The following is a 20,602-nucleotide window of genomic DNA, read 5'->3' on the forward strand; positions in this document are numbered from 1 at the left end:
TCATCAAAGTAACCAGTGTAGTACATGTCAACCTGAACACGGTCATCCTGAACAACACTGTCATCAAACAATTATTTTTGACTCTGTTCGAGGTCATCAAAAACCTCATGCATAATTCTTAGTATTTCTTTTGCATGTTCCAGTTTGAATATAGGTAGATTATGGATAATGAATTCCAAGTCAAATATCTGTGTACACTGTTCTATGAATTCCGGATGACCGTCAGAGGCGGTGCTTTAGCACTGGATGTTCCATCTCGCGCATGCGCAGGTCGAGTAATTATACCAAAAAAGTCACCTGTGACACCTGGGTGACCCGAGAAAGTCTATATATTCCGGAGTCACCCGAGGTTCTGTTCCAACTGGATCTTCTCGCGGAATCTGAGAAGTCTGAGTGACAGAGAACTCTGGCGGTCATCCGGAATTCATAGAACCGTAGTTACATACGTAACTATCGTTCTATTTCATTCCTACTGACCGCCAGAGGCGGTGCTTTAGCACTGGATGACTAATACCAAAAAGGTCACGAAGAGTGCTCACTTCAATCAAGGGCTCGAAGCCGCCGACAAGACAGCCGTCGCCACAGGATGAGGAGCAGCGACATTAACCCTGTAGTATCGGGCAAACGTACATGATGAGGACCATGTAGCTGCGGAGCAAATGTCCTGAAGTGGAACCCCCTTCAAGGCAGCCCATGAAGTAGCCATACTCCTGGTAGAGTGGCACTTAACGGCCAAGGGCATAGGGAGCCCCTGTGCCCTATAGGCATTCAAGACCACATCCACAACCCAGTGGGAGAGTCTCTGTTTCGACAGGGCAGCCCCCTTCCTGCAGCCCCCGTAACAGACAAAGAGGTTATCTGTCTTACGCAAGCTGGTTGTCGCTTCAACGTATGCCCTAAGCGCCCGCACCGGGCACAACAGGTCTGACACTCTTTCTGCACCCCCTGGAGAGCCTGGGGGATTGAAAGCAGCCAACTCGATTGATTGGTTTACATGATGGGGAGACAATCGTTTGGGTAGGAAGGATGGGTTCGGCCAGAGCACCACTCCTGACCCATCTGCGTGCCAGCGCAAACACGCCTGACTTACTGACAAGGCATGGAGTTCACCGACCCATTTTGCAGTTGCAATGGCAAGGAGAAATGCCGTCTTTATGGACAGCCGCGTCAGGTCTGCCTGACTTAGTGGCTCAAATGGGGGTAGACATAAGGACCTCAGAGCTACTTTCAGGTCCCATGATGGTGCCCTCAGGGATCGCGGCGGTTGAAGCCTCTGGGCTCCCTTCAGAAACTGCCTAATTAGGTAGTGGGACCCTACCGTCTGGTTATCCACCCTTGCGTGTGTGGCTGAGATCGCGGCCATATAAACACGCAGGGTAGACGCAGCTCTTCTGTTGTCCAACACAGACTGCAGAAAGTGTAGTATCACTACCACTGAGCAGGTCTCCGGGACTTCGCCCCGCCCCACGCACCACTGTGAAAACAAATTCCACCTGTTTGCATAGAGCAACCTAGTGGAGGGTGCCCTTGAACTAAAAATAGTACGGACCACTGACTGGTCGCAAGACGTCAGCAGTGGGTCCTGGCTCTCAGGGGCCACACGCACAGCCGCAGGCGGCCAGGATTCGTGTGCCATATGCGTCCGCCTACCTGAGACAGAAGGTCCTGTCTCTCAGGGAGGCACCAAGGCTCTCCGTTGAGGAGTTTCAGTAATGGTGGGAACCATGGCCTTCCTGGCCAATGTGGAGCCACCAGAAGTAGGCTGTGACAGCCACGCTGGACCCTGTCCAGCGTTGCCAGTAAAAGGGGAATTGGGGGAAATGCATAAAGCAGGCTGTCTGGCCAAGCATGAGCCAGAGCGTCCTGCCCTAGGGGACTGGTCCTCTCCGTCAAGGAGAACCAAAGGGGACAGTGGGTGGTCTCTTCGGAAGCAAAGAGATCCGCCACTGCCCTGCCATACCTGTCCCAAATCATCCCCACCACCTCCGGATGGAGTCTCCACTCTCCGGGGGGTGGCCCTTGGCGAGAGAGAAGGTCTGCCGCTGTGTTCCGGACACCTGGAACATGGACAGCCCTCAGGCTTAGAAAATGGGGGAACGCCCACGGAAGGAGCCTTTGCGTGACCCGCAGGCTCTGCCTCGATCTGGTGCCCCCCTGATGGTTGACGTGGTAGACTGTGGAGGTGTTGTCTGTCCGGACAAGAACATGTCGGTCCCTCAGAACTGGAAGGAAGTCCCTGAGAGCTAAGAACACCGCAAGGAGTTCCAGCACATTTATATGCTCCAGTCTCTGCTGGGCATCCCACTGGCCTCTGACAGTCCTGCACTGCCATACTGCACCCCAGCCGGAAAGGGAGGCGTCCGTCTCCACAACCTCCCGCCGGGAAGCTATCCTCCCTAAGGGCGACCCCGCAATCAGGTATGCCCTCTCTCTCCAGGGTCTGAGGGCCCGAAGGCACCGCCCAGACACCCTGACCATCTTGTGTCTCTGCCACTTGGGGTCCAAGTGGAGACCATTCACCCAGATCTGAAGGGGACGCAGTTCCAGAAGGCCTAGTGGGACCACCATGGATGCTGAGGTCAGCATACCTATCAGTCGAAGGAAGAGGCTGTATTCCAGCAACTTCCCCCGCCTGAAGCGCTGTAGCAGCTGCAGAATGGTAGCTACGCGCTTTGGAGAGAGGCAGGCTCGCATGGCCACCGAGTCGAGCACCAGCCCCAGATAGCTCACAACCCGACATGGTGTAAGGTTGCTCTTGGTAAAGTTGACCATAAGGCCAAGCCGGTCCACATGGCTGAAGAGCATGGCTGTGTCCCTGACCGCCTGCTCCCGAGTTGGGGAAATGACCAACCAGTCGTCCAGGTATGGCAGTATCGCCATACCTGTGGCCTGTAATGGTGACAGGGCTGCTGCTACACACCGTGTAAATATACGCGGGGCCAGAGACAGCCCGAACGGAAGAACCCTGAACTGGTAAACGTTGCCCAGAAAAGCAAAGCGGAGGAACCGCCTGTGACATTGGGTAATAGGGACGTGAAAGTAAGCGTCTTTCAGGTCTATTGATACGAACCAGTCCCCCTGAGCGATAGCCTGGAGGACGTCCGCAACACGCAGCACGTGGAAGGGAAGAACCTTGAGGAACTGATTCAGCCCTCTCAAGTCCAGAATGGGGCGAAACCCGCCATCCTTCTTCGGTACCAGAAAGTAGGTTGAGTAGAACCCATCGAGCTGTTCTTGTGGTTCTACTACTTCGATAGCACCCTTCCCAAGGAGGGTGACTACTTCCTGTCTCAGGACCAGGGATCTGTCGGGATTGGTGACCACGGTAACCTTGATCCCGCTGAAAGTTGGGGGCCGGCGTCGGAATTGTAGTGTGTACCCGTTGGATAGCGTGGACACTATCCAAGGGTCTGTGGTCTGCTCTTGCCAGTAGCTCAAGTGCTGCTGAGAAAAGCGTCCGACGACCGGCCCTTGGACTTCAGTACCTACCCCCCCTGCCCCTAGGGGCCCTGGGGGGGCGGCGGCTGGGCGCCGAACCTCTTGGCGCCTGAAATGCCACCCGTGGCGCAGAGCTACGGCGCTGGTCAGCCCGTGCTGAGAAGTGCTGGCCCCTCGATTGTCCACCTGAACGTGGTTGAGAGCTATAGGCACGGGGTACCGCAGAGGCCCCCGGCCTAGAATGAAGCAGAGGTGCACGCCGTAAGCTAGCAAACTGCTGGCTAGCCTGGCCAACCTGTACACTTCGCTCCAGGGCCTGAAGAGCAGCTGGCCCAAATGTCTGGCCTGGGACCACTGGAAGAGAACGGAGGGTCCGTCGACACACCTCCGAAAGTGGTGACTGCGCCAGCCAAACTTGGCGGCGCGCCAACGTAACAGTTGACATTAACCTGCCTAGCTCCCTAGTCATGTTTTTTTTTCAAGTTTGCAGTGAAGCATCACTGAGGGTCTGTGCTGAAGGATCAGCACCTGACCCACGTATAGTCTGAGACAGGGGCAGAACGATGTGAGAGAGCGAATTCCCAAGACGTCCCACACGGGCAGCAATGTTGTAACTCCTGGTAAGGAGGTCATCTGTAATCCGGCACTGGGGCCGAGGGCAGCGCGCATCGGTTCTCAGAGCCTCGTCCGGGGAGACAACCAGGGACGCTATAGCAGGCTCAATCGGAGCTAACCGGTCCAAGCCATAAGAATCAGCATTGGCCATAGTTGCCAGACCTCTGCTATCACTAGTGTGATGGGAGAGAGCCCTTGAATCTGGCCAGCATCTATGAAGCTCTGCGATGTACGGCTCAGAGGGGGGCAAAGAGAAAACGGAAGGTTGAGCGGCCTGTGGAAAAAAGGCGTTCACAGGTGCAGATGAAACAAGAGCTTCATCCAACCCCAGTCTTGCCAGGGCCATTCGCACGGCTGGTCTAACAGTGGTCATGGCCATCCTCCGCCTGCAGGGAGGCCATGCAGGTGACACAACTATGGGCGCTTAGCATGTCGGCAAATTAATTGCAAGCAAATTAATCAGTAGGCTAGGCAATCGAGCTTTAGGCGAGAGCACCCGAGCAACGACGCGACACCCCGACAATAACAGTGACGGCAAGCTACAGGCGAGAGCACCCGAGCGACGCGACACCCCGACAATAACAGTGACGGCAAGCCTTGGAAACCCAAGCAGCCCACTGGAGAGCAAATTAATACAGGCTAGGCAATCGAGTTCTAGGCGAGAGCACCCAAGCAACGACGCGACAGCCCGACAATAACAGTGACGGCGAGCTACCGGCGAGAGCACCCGAGCGACGAGACACTTGACTCCGACAATAACAGTGACGGCGAGCCTTGGAAACCCAAGCAGCCCACTGGAGAGCAAATGAACACAGGCTAGGCCAGGCATGGGCAAACTACGGCCCGCGGGCTTTTTAAGCCGGCCCGCGGAACTTGTCCTAATATTGTTATTATTAAATTACATTTTACCTTTCTCCTGTAATGCCCCCATTTCCCCTCTAGATGGCGCATGATCTCGCAATGCATGTGTGGGCCGTAGCGCCAGTTACAGGGTTTGTTTATATTTCTGAATTAGATACGGTGCTCCCTGCTGTGAAATGAGTGGATCACGAAAAAGAAAAGTTGACAATGAGTGCCGAGTTTTTAACACGGAGTGGACAAGAAAATACTTCTTCACTGAATTCCAATCGAAGGCTGTATGCCTGATATGCAGAGAAACTGTCTCGGTTTTCAAGGAGTACAAAATCAGCCGTCACTTTACTACGAAACATGCGAACTACGCTAGCAATCTGTCAACGCAAGAACGGGTGGCTACGGCTCAGAGGTTGGCGGCTAATTTAAAGACTCAGCAAAACATTTTTCACCGACAAACTGCGATTCAAGAGTCAGCTACCAAGGCAAGTTTTTTGGTTTCATACGAAATAGCAAAGGCTAGCAAGCCTTTATCTGAAGGCGAGTTTGTAAAAGAATGCATGGTACAGACAGCAGATATCTTGTGCCCGGAGAACAAAAGCAAATTTGAAAATGTCAGTTTATCACGCAGGACTGTGACTCGCCGTGTGGAACTGATTGATGAAAATATAGTCAGCCAATTAAACAAAAAGTCTGATTCCTTTGAGTTATATTCACTAGCACTGGATGAAAGTACGGACGTAAAAGACACTGCTCAGCTCCTCATTTTTATCCGAGGCATTGACGACAGTTTTACAATAACAGAGGAGTTTTTGACCATGGAGTCAATGAAAGGAACAACGTGGGAGAGGACTTGTATAACCAGGTGTCTGCTGTCATCGAAAGAATGAAGCTTCCTTGGAGTAAACTTGTCAATGTCACAACGGATGGATCGCCAAATTTAACTGGCAAAAATGTTGGGCTGCTGAGAAGAATCACGGATAAAGTGAAAGAGGAAAACCCTGACCAGGATCTTATTTTCCTTCACTGCATCATCCATCAGGAATCCCTGTGCAAGTCTGTATTGCAGCTTAATCATGTCGTGAATCCAGTCGTAAAACTCGTGAACTTTATACAAGCAAAGGGACTTCAGCACCGTCAGTTTATCGCGTTCCTGGAGGAAACTGATGCGGATCATCAGGACTTGCTGTACCACTCTCGCGTCCGCTGGTTAAGTTTGGGGAAAGTGTTACAACGAGTGTGGGAGCTGAAAGATGACATCATTGCATTTTTGGAGTTGATGGGGAAATCTGACGAGTTCCCTGAGCTAAGCGACAAGAACTGGCTTAGTGACTTTGCGTTTGCTGTGGACATATTGTCACACATGAATGAGCTGAATGTGAAACTACAGGGGAAAGATCTGTTTGTTCACGACATGTACAAACATGTGAAAGCCTTCATCTCCAAGCTCACTTTGTTCTCCAGACAAATTGCGAACAAAACTTTCGCTCATTTCCCCACACTTGCCATGCAGGAAGAGGCACCGCGAAACGCAAAAAAATACTGCAAATCACTTGAGGACCTGCATGGAGAATTCAGCCGTAGGTTCTCTGATTTCGAAAAAATTGAACCGTCACTTCAGTTGGTGTCCTGTCCCCTGTCACAAGACCCTGACACAGCACCAGAGGAGCTGCAGTTGGAACTGATAGATCTTCAGTCTGACGCCGTCCTAAAGGAGAAGTTCAACTCTGTTAAACTGAATGACTTTTATGCTTCACTTAACAAAGCCACATTTCCAAACCGGAGGGCTGCCCAGAAGATGCTGACTTTGTTTGGCTCGACTTATGTGTGTGAGCAGACATTCAGCGTCATGAACGCCAACAAATCCCGTCACAGATCGAGGTTAACGGATCAGCACCTCAGCTCTATCCTGAGAATTGCCACAACCAAAATAACTCCAGACTTGGATGCACTGGCAAAACTGGGAGATCAACAACACTGTTCCCACTGAAACTGAAAGAGATGATGTGCTGCTGCAGCGAGGTAGGAGCCAAATCTCCTACACACAGCCTGCGTGGCTGTTAATGTAAATAATAAAGATGAGGTAAAAAATTTTTTTTTTTTTATTATTATTATTTATTATTTACAATTTTGGTTTGGGCGCAGTGAGGTAAATTTTTTTTTATTATTATTATTATTTATTATTTACAATTTTTGTTTGGGCGCAGGCCTCAGATGTTTGATCAGTCACGTTACGACATGTTTTTGCATTGTTCATGTTCTTGCAAATAAAAAATGTTACCTGTTAAAGGCCAAATCCTTTCGTGTGATGATTTTTACACGTCATTTATATTAGTTCACACAAACAATCATCTGTTCCATCAATCTGTTCCTGGCCCGGCCCCTCTGTCAAATTTTAGAACCCAATGTGGCCCCCGAGTCAAAAAGTTTGCCCACCCCTGGGCTAGGCAATCGAGCTTTAGGCGAGAGCACCCGAGCAACGACGTGACACCCCGGCAACAACACAGTGACGGCGAGCCTTGGAAATCCAAGCAGCCCACCGGAGAGCAATCAGCGCAGGCTAGGCAATCAAGCTACAGGCGAGAGCACCCGAGCAATAATGCGCCCGACAATAGAGTGACGGCGCCAGGAAAATACAGTGACGGCTTTTGGAAACCCAAGCCACTCACTGGCGATTAATCAAAGAGCGCAACTGGCTAAATACATACAGTGACGGCGGCTTGGACCCCAAGCGACACTGGCGCATACAAATGAGCAACCGGGCTTAGGCGAACGCACCCGAGAAACGGTGCGAGACCGAAAGAATAACACAGCGACTGAAAAACTACCCGCCAATTAATGCTCCAAGCAAATTAAAGCAAAGGTGAAATCAGCTGCCGCGCTAGCCGACGGATAGTCGACTACGCGTAGCCTACACACTTTACTCACCCCTGCCGAAATCAAACTAATTGCAAGTCGCAGCCCTTGGTAGACGAAGTTAAATCGAGGCACCAACCCTTGGGTTACAAGGCTACTTGCGACAAGCTAATATGGTATCTCTTACAACAAACAATGTTTGTGTGTCCTGCTAGTACGCTACCGCGAGAAAATAGAAGGAACAGAACCTCGGGTGACTCCGGAATATATAGACTTTCTCGGGTCACCCAGGTGTCACAGGTGACTTTTTTGGTATAATTACTCGACCTGCGCATGCGCGAGATGGAACATCCAGTGCTAAAGCACCGCCTCTGGCGGTCAGTAGGAATGAAATAGAACCAGTGCAGGCTGTGTCGACTGTGTAAAGTATGTTTTTTATTGTCCCAAACTAAACTTCTTCTGTAGGTCTGTAACAGGTCCCTGATCAAAAGTCTGTCCTCATGTGTGACCATTCTGCGTTTGTCAGGTGATGGTACCTCCCCTTGAAAGTGTTCATATATGGGGATTGGCTCCCCACAACCTTCAGGTTCACAAGAACAAACAGAATGGCAGTGGGTGCAGCACAGATGTCCTGGATCAAGAGATGTGGTGTGTTCCTCGAAATGGCAGTACAAAGCTTTCCGCAGACAACTAGTGACTCCAGTCTCTAGTACTGTCTTAACTGCTGGGTCAAGCTTTGAATGCTGTCGGACAGCATAAACAATTGCATGTGCCTGCGATCCACCTCTGCCTGTCCTCCCGACCTGCTGAACCATGGCTTCAACGTCATCTGGTAACCCATACATCACAATGTGTTTAAGCCCATCCCAAGAGCTGTTGTTGCCACGACAACTCTGCAGCTACCCTGACCACTCAGAGAGGACAGCACTCTGTTCTTATTCTCAGGGAGTGTCTGGCTGTGGAACATGCCTATCAGCAGGTTTTCAGTCTTTTTCTCAGGGTCTCTGTCAACCCAGGAATCTACACCGAGTTCCCCCTTCAAATGGCAGAACACTCTGCCAACTGCCTTCACAGTTTTGCAGTAGATAATTACTGGCAATATGGAGGTACCTTTTTCTTTCAGATCCTTCACAATCCAGTCTAGGCAGTCCAGGGTCTGGGCAGGTACTTTAATCACACCCAGTCTGATGTTTGTTCTGTTTGGGCTCAGAGCCAAAATGGTTGGATTGTCCATCTGAAGCTGTTTCATAACCCTGGCTCTGGATTGCCGATCAGCAGAAGCAGTCATTGCCAGCACAGGTGTACCTGGAATATATGGCAGTACAATAAGCAAGCAATGAGTAACAGTAAAATGAGAAATGTTGAGTAGTATCATTTCTAACTTTGTAATGACCGTACTGACATATATTAAGAATAGATCACTTATAAGGGATTATCAGTATGGGCATGGTGTGTGGGTACATACAAAGCAACACCCCAATGAATGGTCAATTTGCAACTGAATGGGCAACCAGTTTAGAAGTGCACTGTTCCTACGTTCCTGTAACTATGCAACTGATTTCAATAATTGTGGTGAATTAACACTTAGTGTAGAAAACATCGAAGACTGAACAGGGAAGAAGTTTATTGTTTTGTACTTTTTTTTGTACCAGCTTTAACTAGGGATCTAAGGTTGAATCTCATTCCTTTGCTTGCTTCAAAATCTCAGCCCTAACCCTCGCTGTTGCGCGTTCACGCGCCGTGGAGCCATGTCCCATTACCATTTTAAAGGTAGTTTAAGGGGTAGGGGGAGGGCTAACATCCCCTCAAAATTGAGATTTTCGATGGGCACCCTCAAAGCGCTTCAGTTCTGACTTGCTCCCACAATACCTTGCGAGAAAACGGAAAATCAAGAAATATCCTAGACAAGATGGAGGGCGAAAAGATGCGACAGGATTGGAAAAACACAAATGTAAGTGTTTTCTCTGTAATTAACTAGTAATTATTTTATTAATTATACTCTGCATACTCTGCGAAGCCCGGCCGCGGACTCTCGGAAGATCGCGAAAGTCTGTGGCCGACTTTCGCGGAAGATCGCGAAAGTCCGCGGCCGACTTTCAAGGGCCGCCCGACCCCGGTATTCGGCCGGGCTGCAAAGCCCGATCACGGGCTCTGCAGACCGGGCGACGCCCGGGCTGCAGACCGGGCTGCAGACCGGGCTGCATACGACCGGGCTGGATATCATGTCGTATGATATCCAGATCTTCCATGTTCTAGTGACTCCAGGTTAAAAATAAGCTTTATACTAATATATTATATTATATTAGTAATATTCTATAAGTAATAGTATATATACTAATATATTATATTATATTAGTAATATTCTATAAGTATTATTATACTAATATATTATATTATATTAGTAATATTACATGGTTAATCAATGTATTTTTTGGCAGGACTATATTGTGTACATAGCTATTATATATCATGCATAACATATGGCCATATCAACCAGTTCTGGCATATAATTCCTATTTCCTTCTTATTCGCTTTCTTTCTCATGCTCCTCCACCCCAGGCACCTCTTCCACCACCCCAGACACCCCTTCCAAGAGGAGAGTGCCAGGGGGCAGGCGAGGCATGAGGAGAGCGAGGCAAAGTTGGCGGAATGGTGGAGAAGATGTGATTCTCCACCATTCTCTCAAAAGCTGAGAGAGAGTGTGTGTGTGTGTTTGTATTTTTAGGTGTGCGTGTGTGTGTATTTTTAGATGCATGTGTGTGTATTTTTAGATGTGTGGTTCAGTGTTTCTTATTTAAATAAAGTGTTTCTTCTAAAGTGTTCTTGTTCATAACCGATTATTATCTAAGGGTGCACTCACACTAGGCCATCTGGCCGTGGCCGTGGCCGTTTTAGCACCTAACCGTGCTCAAATCTGCCAGTGTGAGTGTGGCCAGTCTGGCCAGGCCGGGCCAATTTGGCCACTTGGGAGAGGTGTGCTGCTACGGGCCGCTACGGTACAGATGCTAATGAGCCGACACGCGCTACGCAACCTGAGCTGGATGACGTATAGTCAATGCGACGACCACGGACATAATAAAGGCGACAAGCCTTCTTTCCCATTAAACGGTAAACATCGCGTCAAGCGGTTCAACTGTTGGTGTGTTCTCTGTGTTGTTGTCCATTGTTGTTAAAACTCTGACTGGCGGCAGACTTTATTATGGTCCATGCAGCGGACGCTTGGTGATGACGTGTTACGACGTGATGACGTATGTACAAGAGCCTTCCGTGGCCAGGCCACAGCTGCAACGGCCACGGCCAGACGGCCTAGTGTGAGTGCAGGCCAGAGAACAATGGGGCCATTTGAGCACGGTTAGGTGTGAAAACGGCCAACGGCCACGGCCAGATGGCCTAGTGTGAGTGCACCCTAATACCACCTTTAACCTGTAGCTAAGTGACATTCAAAATAAAGGTATATTACGAGGGACAAATAGTATTATTTTTTTAATTAATTAATTATAACACTTTATTTAAACATGCCAATTACTAAATATAAATACCATTTCAGGTTAAACATCTTTACAATGGGTCTTGCTCGTTGCCCGAGACAATGGCAGCCAGTCTGTCACTTGTAACATTACCAGGGGTCTGGTTATCTGCTAGGGGGCACGGGGAGGCCATGATGACATCACAGGATAGGGTTGTCCCATTTGGTAGGTGATCGGTTAGGGGTAGCAATGAGGGGTAGCAATGAGCAATGAGGGTTAGGGTTGAGATGTAGGGTTGAGACAGTGAGCAAAGAAACGGGATTGGGCCTAAGTTCTCCCAACTTGGCGAAGCTCTCGCGAAATGGCGTCTGCCCTTTTTCAGCCTGACCCCTGATGGAAATAAAAGAGTACATTAGAAGGTTTGAACTGGAAGTTATCTCGCTACAATGACACTAACGTTATGATTGTACTCTGTGTCTGAGTTAACGAACATCGACATCCATGGTACTATGTTTACAACATTTGATTCATATCACGACATTGTGAGTTATTTACTAAGTCAGACAGTCAAGATCATCTCTTACCATTTGTAAGTTAGATGAACTTCATCCACGACGATACCTATAATGTTAGCTTGAAAAACTTCGGAGCCTAACATGTCTCTCCACTTGTTGTTCAGCAGCCAGGATTCCGGGCTTCCGAAAAGGAGCTGGCAACAACCGCTGATTAATTCCACCTCGTCGTGCACGCCGAGTTGCATCGCCGTGATTCCCATTTCGGTCGCCTCTTTTACTTGGTCCTCCATCAGTGCGACTAATGGAGAAACCACAATGACCACTGGGTTTTCCTTGTGTCACAACTTCTTAGCGACCATCGGGGCCAGCTGATAAATGTAACTTTTCCCGTATCCTGTAGGAAGCACGGCAAAAACATATTTTCCATCTACAAACGCCTTGATTGCGTTTCTCTGTTCCTCTTTCAGAATTAAGGCGCTGTCGAGGTCTTCTAAAACAGACTCAATGGCAGAATCTACCCTTCTTAGCTCTCCAGCGGCAGCCATGTTTGTTGAACACGAATTCGAACTGAGCGCTCTTTGGTGACGTGGTTGATTACGTTAATGTGTATCATCTGTCCATCAACGTATAAAGCCCGCCCTTACAATTTGATTGGTCAGATCACTTTTTCGAGGCCTTGAATACCTCCCAACTAGCTCAATTCCAGACTGAATCTCCCAGACCAAAAATTTTGTGGGCTGAGTTCAGGCTGGTATCCAGGCTAGTTCTGTCCCAAATAATTAACCAAGCATGTGTGGCTAGGTAGATGAGAGAAGCAAAGTGTATGCGCGAGGTGCACAAGCAACACTATGCATGCGCCCTTAAAATAGCATCTGAACAACTGACTTTAAACCATGTATTTACTGGTTTGTGGCGCAAGTGGTTTCTGAAACTGCAAGATAGTGCCAGGGAACGTTTGCGCCAGTTCAACAACACACAACTGCATTCTACCGACCACACACCCCAAACCCGTAACCCCAACACATAAAGACAATAAATGCCATTTTCCCCAACCGGCATCTCAGATCCCCAGAATCCCCGGCGTGACCCCCGTAGGAGTCGCCACAGTATTATGATCAATTTGAGAACGCAAATCCCAGCGCCTCGTGCCCACTGCCTCCGTCCATTGACTGATCCCCATTGACCTTGAATGGGGACGGACGCGCAATGCATTGTGGATCCGTTCCATTGTGGATCCGTCACGCCTCCTCCTTTCGCCGAGACGCCCCTTGGGGCGCAAGATCTTTCCCTAATTTACCGACGAGTGGCGGAAAAGGGAAAAGAACGCTCTGCACCAGTTGCAAACTAGCAACGACACATGCGCCAGTGATTAAGTCAATTGCGCCGGATGCAAGATAGGGCCCTCGGTGTTATGGCGCATAACATGTCGGACTCTCGTCTCTGGTATTTCTACAGCGAGACTCATAGCAAGGGTTATCTCAGCCATGGTTGAGAATGAATTGGGGGAAAGGAACTATGGCTTTGACTCCCTCAAGAACATGAACCACGACATGGAGGAGAAAGGGATTGTTGGCCGCGATTGTCTCCCGCTTGAGCCCCGCTTCCCGCTGCCGAGGGACCACCGCCTCAGCGCTGCAGGAGGGAGAGGTGCCTAAGCGCTGTCCGGCAACAATTCCTTTCTCCTCCATGGTTCAGTCTACTTCAGATTGATGTGGACGTGGAAGAACAAGGAACATCGGAGAACGCGATGGTTTGAGATTCAGGCATCATGGCACCTTTAAGATTCATAATATCAGAGAATATCCCCGTCAATTCGGCCGCGGCACAATGAATGAAATGTTGATGACCAACATTTAGAAAGACATGTACTTTTAATTCAGTCTTGGGTGAAGTCGGCTCTCAGACCGTAGTAGAAGCACAGGAGAGACGTTCCCTCCAGGGCTGATGTTCTCTTTGGGGGTAACACCCTTCACTTTGACCGGCAGTGGGTATGCTTATACGTAGGTCGGGATGAAGCGGCCACCAATTATTGACAGGCCGGGTACTTTATTCGTAGTTCCACTGATTTATTCGTAGTTCCAGTACACGTTTGCACAGACACAACCAGACTGACATGCGCAACCGCTCGCTCTCCTTGCTCGTCTACTCACTCGCTGAAGACACTCACACACACACTGCCATTCTCGCGCACACACATACGCTACTCTCGTAACAGAAGTGTAGTGTGTACTGAATGCATGTTGATAATGATACACAGGGGGTAACTACATTTGCACGACACCGGCTTCCTCTTTCCGGCTTCCTCACCGGCCTCTTTATTCTTCCGGCTAATGGCCCCCTGGAAAAATCTTGAGCACGCACAGAACGCGTAATCTGATTCCAATGCGATTGACCGTGTAAATGCACACTCAATTTGACTAACAATCGAATAATCTAGGGGTCATAATCCGACTATGAGTAACTCGATTCGATTCGACTTTAGTCCGACTAAGGTGTATACATGCATTTTAATAATCCAAAAGTCAAAAGTGTCAAAAGTATGTGATATGATGGTTGATTCTTTTATATCGTGTAAAACGCTCATGTTCAGCCATGTTTATGCGCGTCACTAGTAAACCATACGTCACCAACTGGGCAACTCAATCAAAATCTGGCCCCAGTTGCCGAAAGGAAGTAGAATCATAAGAGTGTCATGAGGTGTCTGTTGTATACTTGGATATCATCTACTTAGTACAACAACTAATAAGGACACGAGACCGTGAGCATTTCATATTCACTGCTTTAGCATTGAACTCAGAGAAGGCACGTACAACAACGTCAGCACGTAGAACAGAGGGCATGACCGCGTCCCAGGAGGGACAAACTCAAACAGTCAATACACAACATATCCCTCCCCCTTTACTTCAGATGTAACCTTACAAAATCAAAAACATTTCACTGTCTCAATATTCTCTCTAAAAGAAAGCATCTAATATTTCCAAAGTAACGTTTAACAAATTATTATTATTATTATGGAACCAAAGCTTGAACTAGGGAAAGAGGGTAGACAATCTCAATTCCTAGACTGAACTTTGGGGATTATTCTGCCCCAATGTTGAGGGTTAGCCTCTAAACTACAATGACAGTCTATCAGGAGGTCGTCTGTTTCTTTTGGGGTAAGTATGACCTGTAGTTAAGTCTATCACATTTTCTTGTGGTGAGGACGCCATGGGCCCAGGTTTTGGGGACAGGTTGTTGGGGGTCAGCACCAGAGTAGGTCTGTCTGGAACAGTTTTCATCTCTGAAGGTTGTTGCAGGGGTTCTTCGGTTGATGGAAAGGGTTCAGGGCACTGCTCCACACCAGTAGTGTGGAGCAGTTGATCAAGGTGTCTTTTCCAAACGAATTGGTCATTGGTTTCCACCGTATATGACACAGGACCTGTTTGTGCAACAACTGTCACCGGTATCCACTTCACAACTTTGGTGTAGTTCCGGCCGAGATCCCTGTCTCCGGGTGTAAAACTCTGAAGCTCGGCTTTGCCTCGTCACTCCACTTGAGCTCTCTGGTTAAGGTGTACAACCTCTTTTGTCTTTTAAGGTCTCAGTAGGTTGAGTCGGGTGCAGAGTTGTCTCTTGAACATAGCTGAGGCAGGGGACACTTTTGTCGAGCATGAGGTGTGTTTCTGTATGATAACAGGAACGCACTGAGGTGCCGGTTGAGGGACTGGGAACATTGAGAGGACCTTAGAGCCTGCTTCATTGTCTGTACAAATCTCTCCGCAAGCCTGTTTGTAGCAGGGTGATAAGGCGCAGACTTGATATGTTGAATACCATTCTCTTCCATAGATATCCTGAACTCTTCAGACACTAGCTGAGGGCCATTATCACTTAGGAGCTGTTGTGGTAGTCCAAAGCGACTGAAGATAGACCTTAGCTCTTCGATGATTTTCTCTGGGGAGGTGCTCTTCATGACAGCCACCTCAGGCCATTTGTTGTGAGCGTCGACCACCACTAAAAAACTTGTGATTCTCGAGTGGTCCCGCAAAGTCTATGAGGACTCTTTGCCATGGTTCTTCAGGCCATGCCAGGATGTAAGGGAGCCAGCTGCGGGAGGTTTCTCACTTTCTGGCAGGCACAGCATGACTTTGCTTTTTCCTCTATAGCTGCATCCAGGCCTGGCCACCAGAAATAACTGCGTGCAATTTCTTTTATTCGCACCACACCACAGTGTCCTAAATGGAGCTCGACCTGATAGCCCCACAACAGGCATCCAGACTGGACTGACAGCTCGTTTTTCCTCACCAGGTAAAGCTTTAACCTTGGTGAATTCTCTCCTCCCCTCCCACAAGTGACCCTATCCAGTGTGAAAAAAACGCGCATGTCTTCTTGACACCAAATGTTTACGCCAACATAGGATCTTCCTATATAGCTGCACAATGTTCTGTATGGACTTCTTTCGTACGAAAAATCAAGCTAGGGTGATCTGCGGTGAAGTCAGATTGAAGCTCTTCCTTAGTGGTTAAACAAAATCGACAACAATACGTTGCAGAGCCAAACAGCCCGTGTAAACCTAGGTTATCACCTGTTACTTGAATAATGGACCCTAGCAATGGTGAGTCAAAGAAAGGCACTTCTATTCCTTCATTTTCTAGTTTTTTAACATCATCATCAGGCTTCAGTATTTCACTAAATCTATACTTTTTCAGGTCTTGTGAGCGAAAAAGTGCCACAACATGAATATTCATCAATACAGAATTGCATTTTGGGGGGAGGTTCCTCAATATAAAATAAATACAACCCAGCTTGTGTATCCCCTTCTTTGACTCTACGTCAGTCAAAGGACGTCAGAAGGCTTGGCTGACGGATGGGGGAGCTTTCCGGGTCGTCAGAGCCCGAGACATTGCACACATTTACATACGCAATCTAATTGGATGACGGATCCGTCGCTGCCGGAAAAGTTGAAATTTTTTAAACTTTTTGACGGAGCCAAAGGCTCCAACGGAGCGAACGGATCCACAATGCATTGCGCGTCCGTCCCCATTCAAGGTCAATGGGGATCAGTCAATGGACGGAGGCAGTGGGCACGAGGCGCTGGGATTTGCGTTCTCGAATTTATCATAATACTGTGGCGACTCCTACGGGGGTCACGCCGGGGATTCTGGGGATCCGAGATACCGGTTGGGGAAAATGGGTTTTATTGTCTTTATGTGTTGGGGTTACGGGTTTGGGGTGTGTGGTCGGTAGAATGTAGTTGTGTGTTGTTGAGTGTTTACTTGTTGTGTGTAGTGTTGCCGCCACGCCACGTTGGTCGGGTGTGTGGTGCGCTGTGTGTTGTGTGTCATGTTAAAATAAAGGCAGTTCTCGTAGTCGTGCGTGTGTATGGGGCACGAGAGTTGCGCCATTTCTTAACATAGGCTCCCGTCTCATCCTTCCCGCACTGCTCGCCACAAAATCGCATCACATATATCTTTGAAAATACCTTCTTCCTGTTGTTTGTCCTGCAGGAAACTTTTGCACAATTCACTGTTTATAAACATAGACTTCAAGGTTACTAAGATGGGTACATACACAAATGTATACGTTACAGGGATCTTATTGTAAACTACTGTTGTTCGATCTCTACGTACATCAAATCGCACCCTAAGAGGGACTACCCCACGACCCGCCGAGACCGACGGGGACCCACGACCGGGGCCTCTGCACCCTCACCTGACCCACCGATCGTGACCCAGGAGAGTCGCGAGGGGAGGCGGTGCTACGAGTGCGGCCAGCCCAGCCACATAGCCCACTACTGCCCTGGAGACCGGGACGTGTTGATGCCGTCGGCCTACACGGACAAGGGGACGGGCCGCGCCTTGTATGCTGGCAACCTGCCCGGAAGCCCGACATTACCAGCGCCGGTCATGAACCAGGACACGCAGGCCCTACAGGACACCGGCAGCGTGGTCACCCTCCTCCACCCCGACTTGGCGGGAGGAAGGGAGGGGAGACCCATGGAGGTGGCCTGCGTGCACGGGGACACCCGATACTACGAGACCTGCCACGTGGTCGTCCGGACACCACACGGGGTGCGCACGGCTCGGGCGGGGATTGGAGTATCCCGGGGCAGGAGAGAGCCCCCCCGCAGAGGGGCGAGGGGAGCTCGGCAGGCCTACTGGGCCACACGGTTCCCGTCGTCCCCCGGGGAGTCGACGGCAGAGGACCAGGGTCCAAGGGGAACGGACCCTCTCCACTGGGGTCCCCGATCCACACGGGGAGAGGAGGGCGCTTCCGGTCCGGGTCGCCGGGACCCCACCCCGACACCCCGGAAACCCTCACGGTGTCCGAGCAACACGACCCCCCGGAGGAGCCGGAGAGCTCCACCCTCATCGAGTTCTCGGACTTCTTACCGGGGAGGGGGGAAGGCTCGGCCCAACCAGGCCAAGACGAGGCCCTAAAACATGCCTGGAGCCACGTTTTGGCCCACGACGGACAGACCCGGGACTCGGTGAGTCACCTGCCGCACCCACACTTCAGCACTAAGGGGGGACTGTTATATAGAGTAGTGGTAGGAGAGGGGGGAGTAAGGGAACAGTTAGTAGTTCCTCGAAAGTACGTAAGCAAGGTGCTGTTTATGGCCCACACCCACCTCCTGGGAGCCCATCTGGGCATGGACAAGCCCCGGGAACGGGTCCTCACGAGATATTATTGGCCGGGGGTAAAGAGGGATGTCAAGCGTCACTGTCAGGGGTGTCCCGAGTGCCAGAGGGTAGCGCCTAGGGCCACAGTCAAGAACCCCCTTATCCCCATGCCGATTATAGAAACCCCCTTTAACCGAATAGCTCTGGAAATTGTATCGTGTCCCCAAGACCAGCCGGGGACACGATACATCCTGGTACTGGTTGACTACGCCACCCGTCTTAACAGATCAGGGCTCATGCTTCATGTCTTGCGTAATGAAGGAATTACTTAGACTCCTGCAGGTGAAGCAGCTCCGGACCTCAGTCTACCACCCCGACGGATGGCCTGGTGGAACGGTTCAACAAAACTCTGAAGCAGATGCTTAAAAAGGCCATGGACATGGACGGTAAGAACTGGGACCAGCTATTGCCACGTGTCCTGTTTGCCGTACGGGAGGTGCCCCAGGCGTCCACCGGGTTCTCACCGTTCGAGCTGCTGTACGGACGAAGGCCCCGCGGCATACTGGACATAGCCAAGGAGGCATGGGAGAGCCAGCCGTCCCCCCACCGCACCACCCTGGACCACGTGGAACAGGTGAGGGACCGAATGGCCCAGGTGTGGCCCATCGTCCGGGAACACATCCGGCAAGCCCAGCAGGCCCAGGCGAGGGTCTAAAACCGGGGAGCCCAGCTGCGAACCTTCCAGCCTGGGGACCTGGTTCTGGTCCTGGTCCCCACGGCAGAGGGCAAGTTCCTGGCCAGGTGACAGGGACCCTATGAGGTGGTTGAACATGTGGGGGAGGTAAATTGCCGGGTTAGACAACCAGGGAGGCGGAAGCCTACCCAAATATACCCCATAAACATTTTGCAGTGGAGAGGGGGAGGGGAACTCCCTGACCCTGCTCCCCTGGCTCTGGCGGCCCGACGCGAGATCCCGGAGGTTCCGGTGGGGGAGGACCTCAGCCCGGCCCAGAAGCAGACCAGCCCGGTACCTCACGACCTTGGACCTGACCAAGGGGTATTGGCAGGTACCGTTGACCCGGGCTGCCTGGGAGAAGACGGTGTTCTCAACCCCATGGGGTCCTCCCCTTCAGAGTACATGGCTCTCCGGCCACCTTCCAGCACATGATGGACCAGCTCCTGAGGCCCCACCAGGCCTACGCAGCGGCCTACATAGATGACATCATCGTCTACAGTCACTGCTGGGATGTCCACAAATGCCAGCTGAGGGCGGTGCTGGGGGAGCTGCGAAAGGCGGGCCTCACTGCAAACCCGGCCAAGGCCCTATGCTCGGGCCCGGTTCTCATAACCCCTGACTTTGCTTCCCCCCTTATAGTGCACACGGACACTTCGGAGGTGGGACTGGGGGGAGTCCTGTCCCAGGTCCGGGCCGGAGAGGAACACCTCATCACGTACATCAGCCGAAAGCTACTACCGAACGAGTGGAACTACTCAACGGTAGAGAAGGCAGCCCTGGCCATCAAGTGGAGCCTGGATAAACTCAGGTATTATCTCCTAGGGAGGGAGTTTACCCTGGTCGCCGACCACGCCCCCCTGAAGTCACCAACGCCCGGGTGACGCGATAGTTCCTGCCCCTCCAGGACCAGTTTAAGGTGGACCACCGACCGGGCAGGGAGCACGCCAACGCCGACACCCTGTCACATCGGGATACCTGCCTGGGTAGGTTCCCCGTCTACCTGAGGCCTGAGCACGCGGTGGAGGAGTGTGGCATCCCGCCCCTTAGACCTCGGCCCGGGCGGTACCGAGGTTTAGTGTTGGGCGGCGTATTCCTCCGCCACCCACTAACCGGTGACAGAGAGCATCACTTCTCTCCCCCCAATCAGCGAGATAGGGGACATCTGGCCGGAGGGAGGAAAAGGCCCGGGAGCCATCTTAAAAGGAGCACGAGAACTTACGAGGGAGAAGAACGGGAGCGAGTGGCAAGAAGTAAGTGCTCGAGATCACGATCGACAAGAGGCTCACGGAGGCCCTATAGATAGTGATTGTGTTCCCTGTGGGAGATCATTGCAATAAATGCAGAGTGCAGCTTAACCCTCTTTCAACGTGTGATTCATACCTGGAACCCGGCACATTGGGAAGCGGGTTACCACAATATCCAATGCATCCTCACCTATCACGTGCAGCAAGATTGACGCTTTTACTTTATTGTCATCCCTTGCTCCACATCCACTTGCAGCCATATAGATGTTGAATCTCTGCT

The 20,602-nt window shown here is 50.6% G+C and overlaps 1 protein-coding gene across 1 annotated transcript; it reads right to left on the minus strand.

The window, feature by feature from the left end:
- Nucleotides 1-234: 234 nt before the first annotated feature.
- Nucleotides 235-3,879, minus strand: LOC132469543 (uncharacterized; the record flags this gene model as incomplete). The annotated part of the gene is made up of 1 exon (XM_060067531.1): nt 235-3,879. A coding segment is annotated over one exon (2,310 nt), but the record flags the coding sequence as incomplete, so codon positions are not given.
- Between the last annotated feature and the right edge of the window lie 16,723 nt (nt 3,880-20,602).

The sequence above is a fragment of the Gadus macrocephalus genome, chromosome 12 (genome assembly GCF_031168955.1).
Source record: "Gadus macrocephalus chromosome 12, ASM3116895v1".
Lineage (NCBI taxonomy): Eukaryota > Metazoa > Chordata > Actinopteri > Gadiformes > Gadidae > Gadus > Gadus macrocephalus.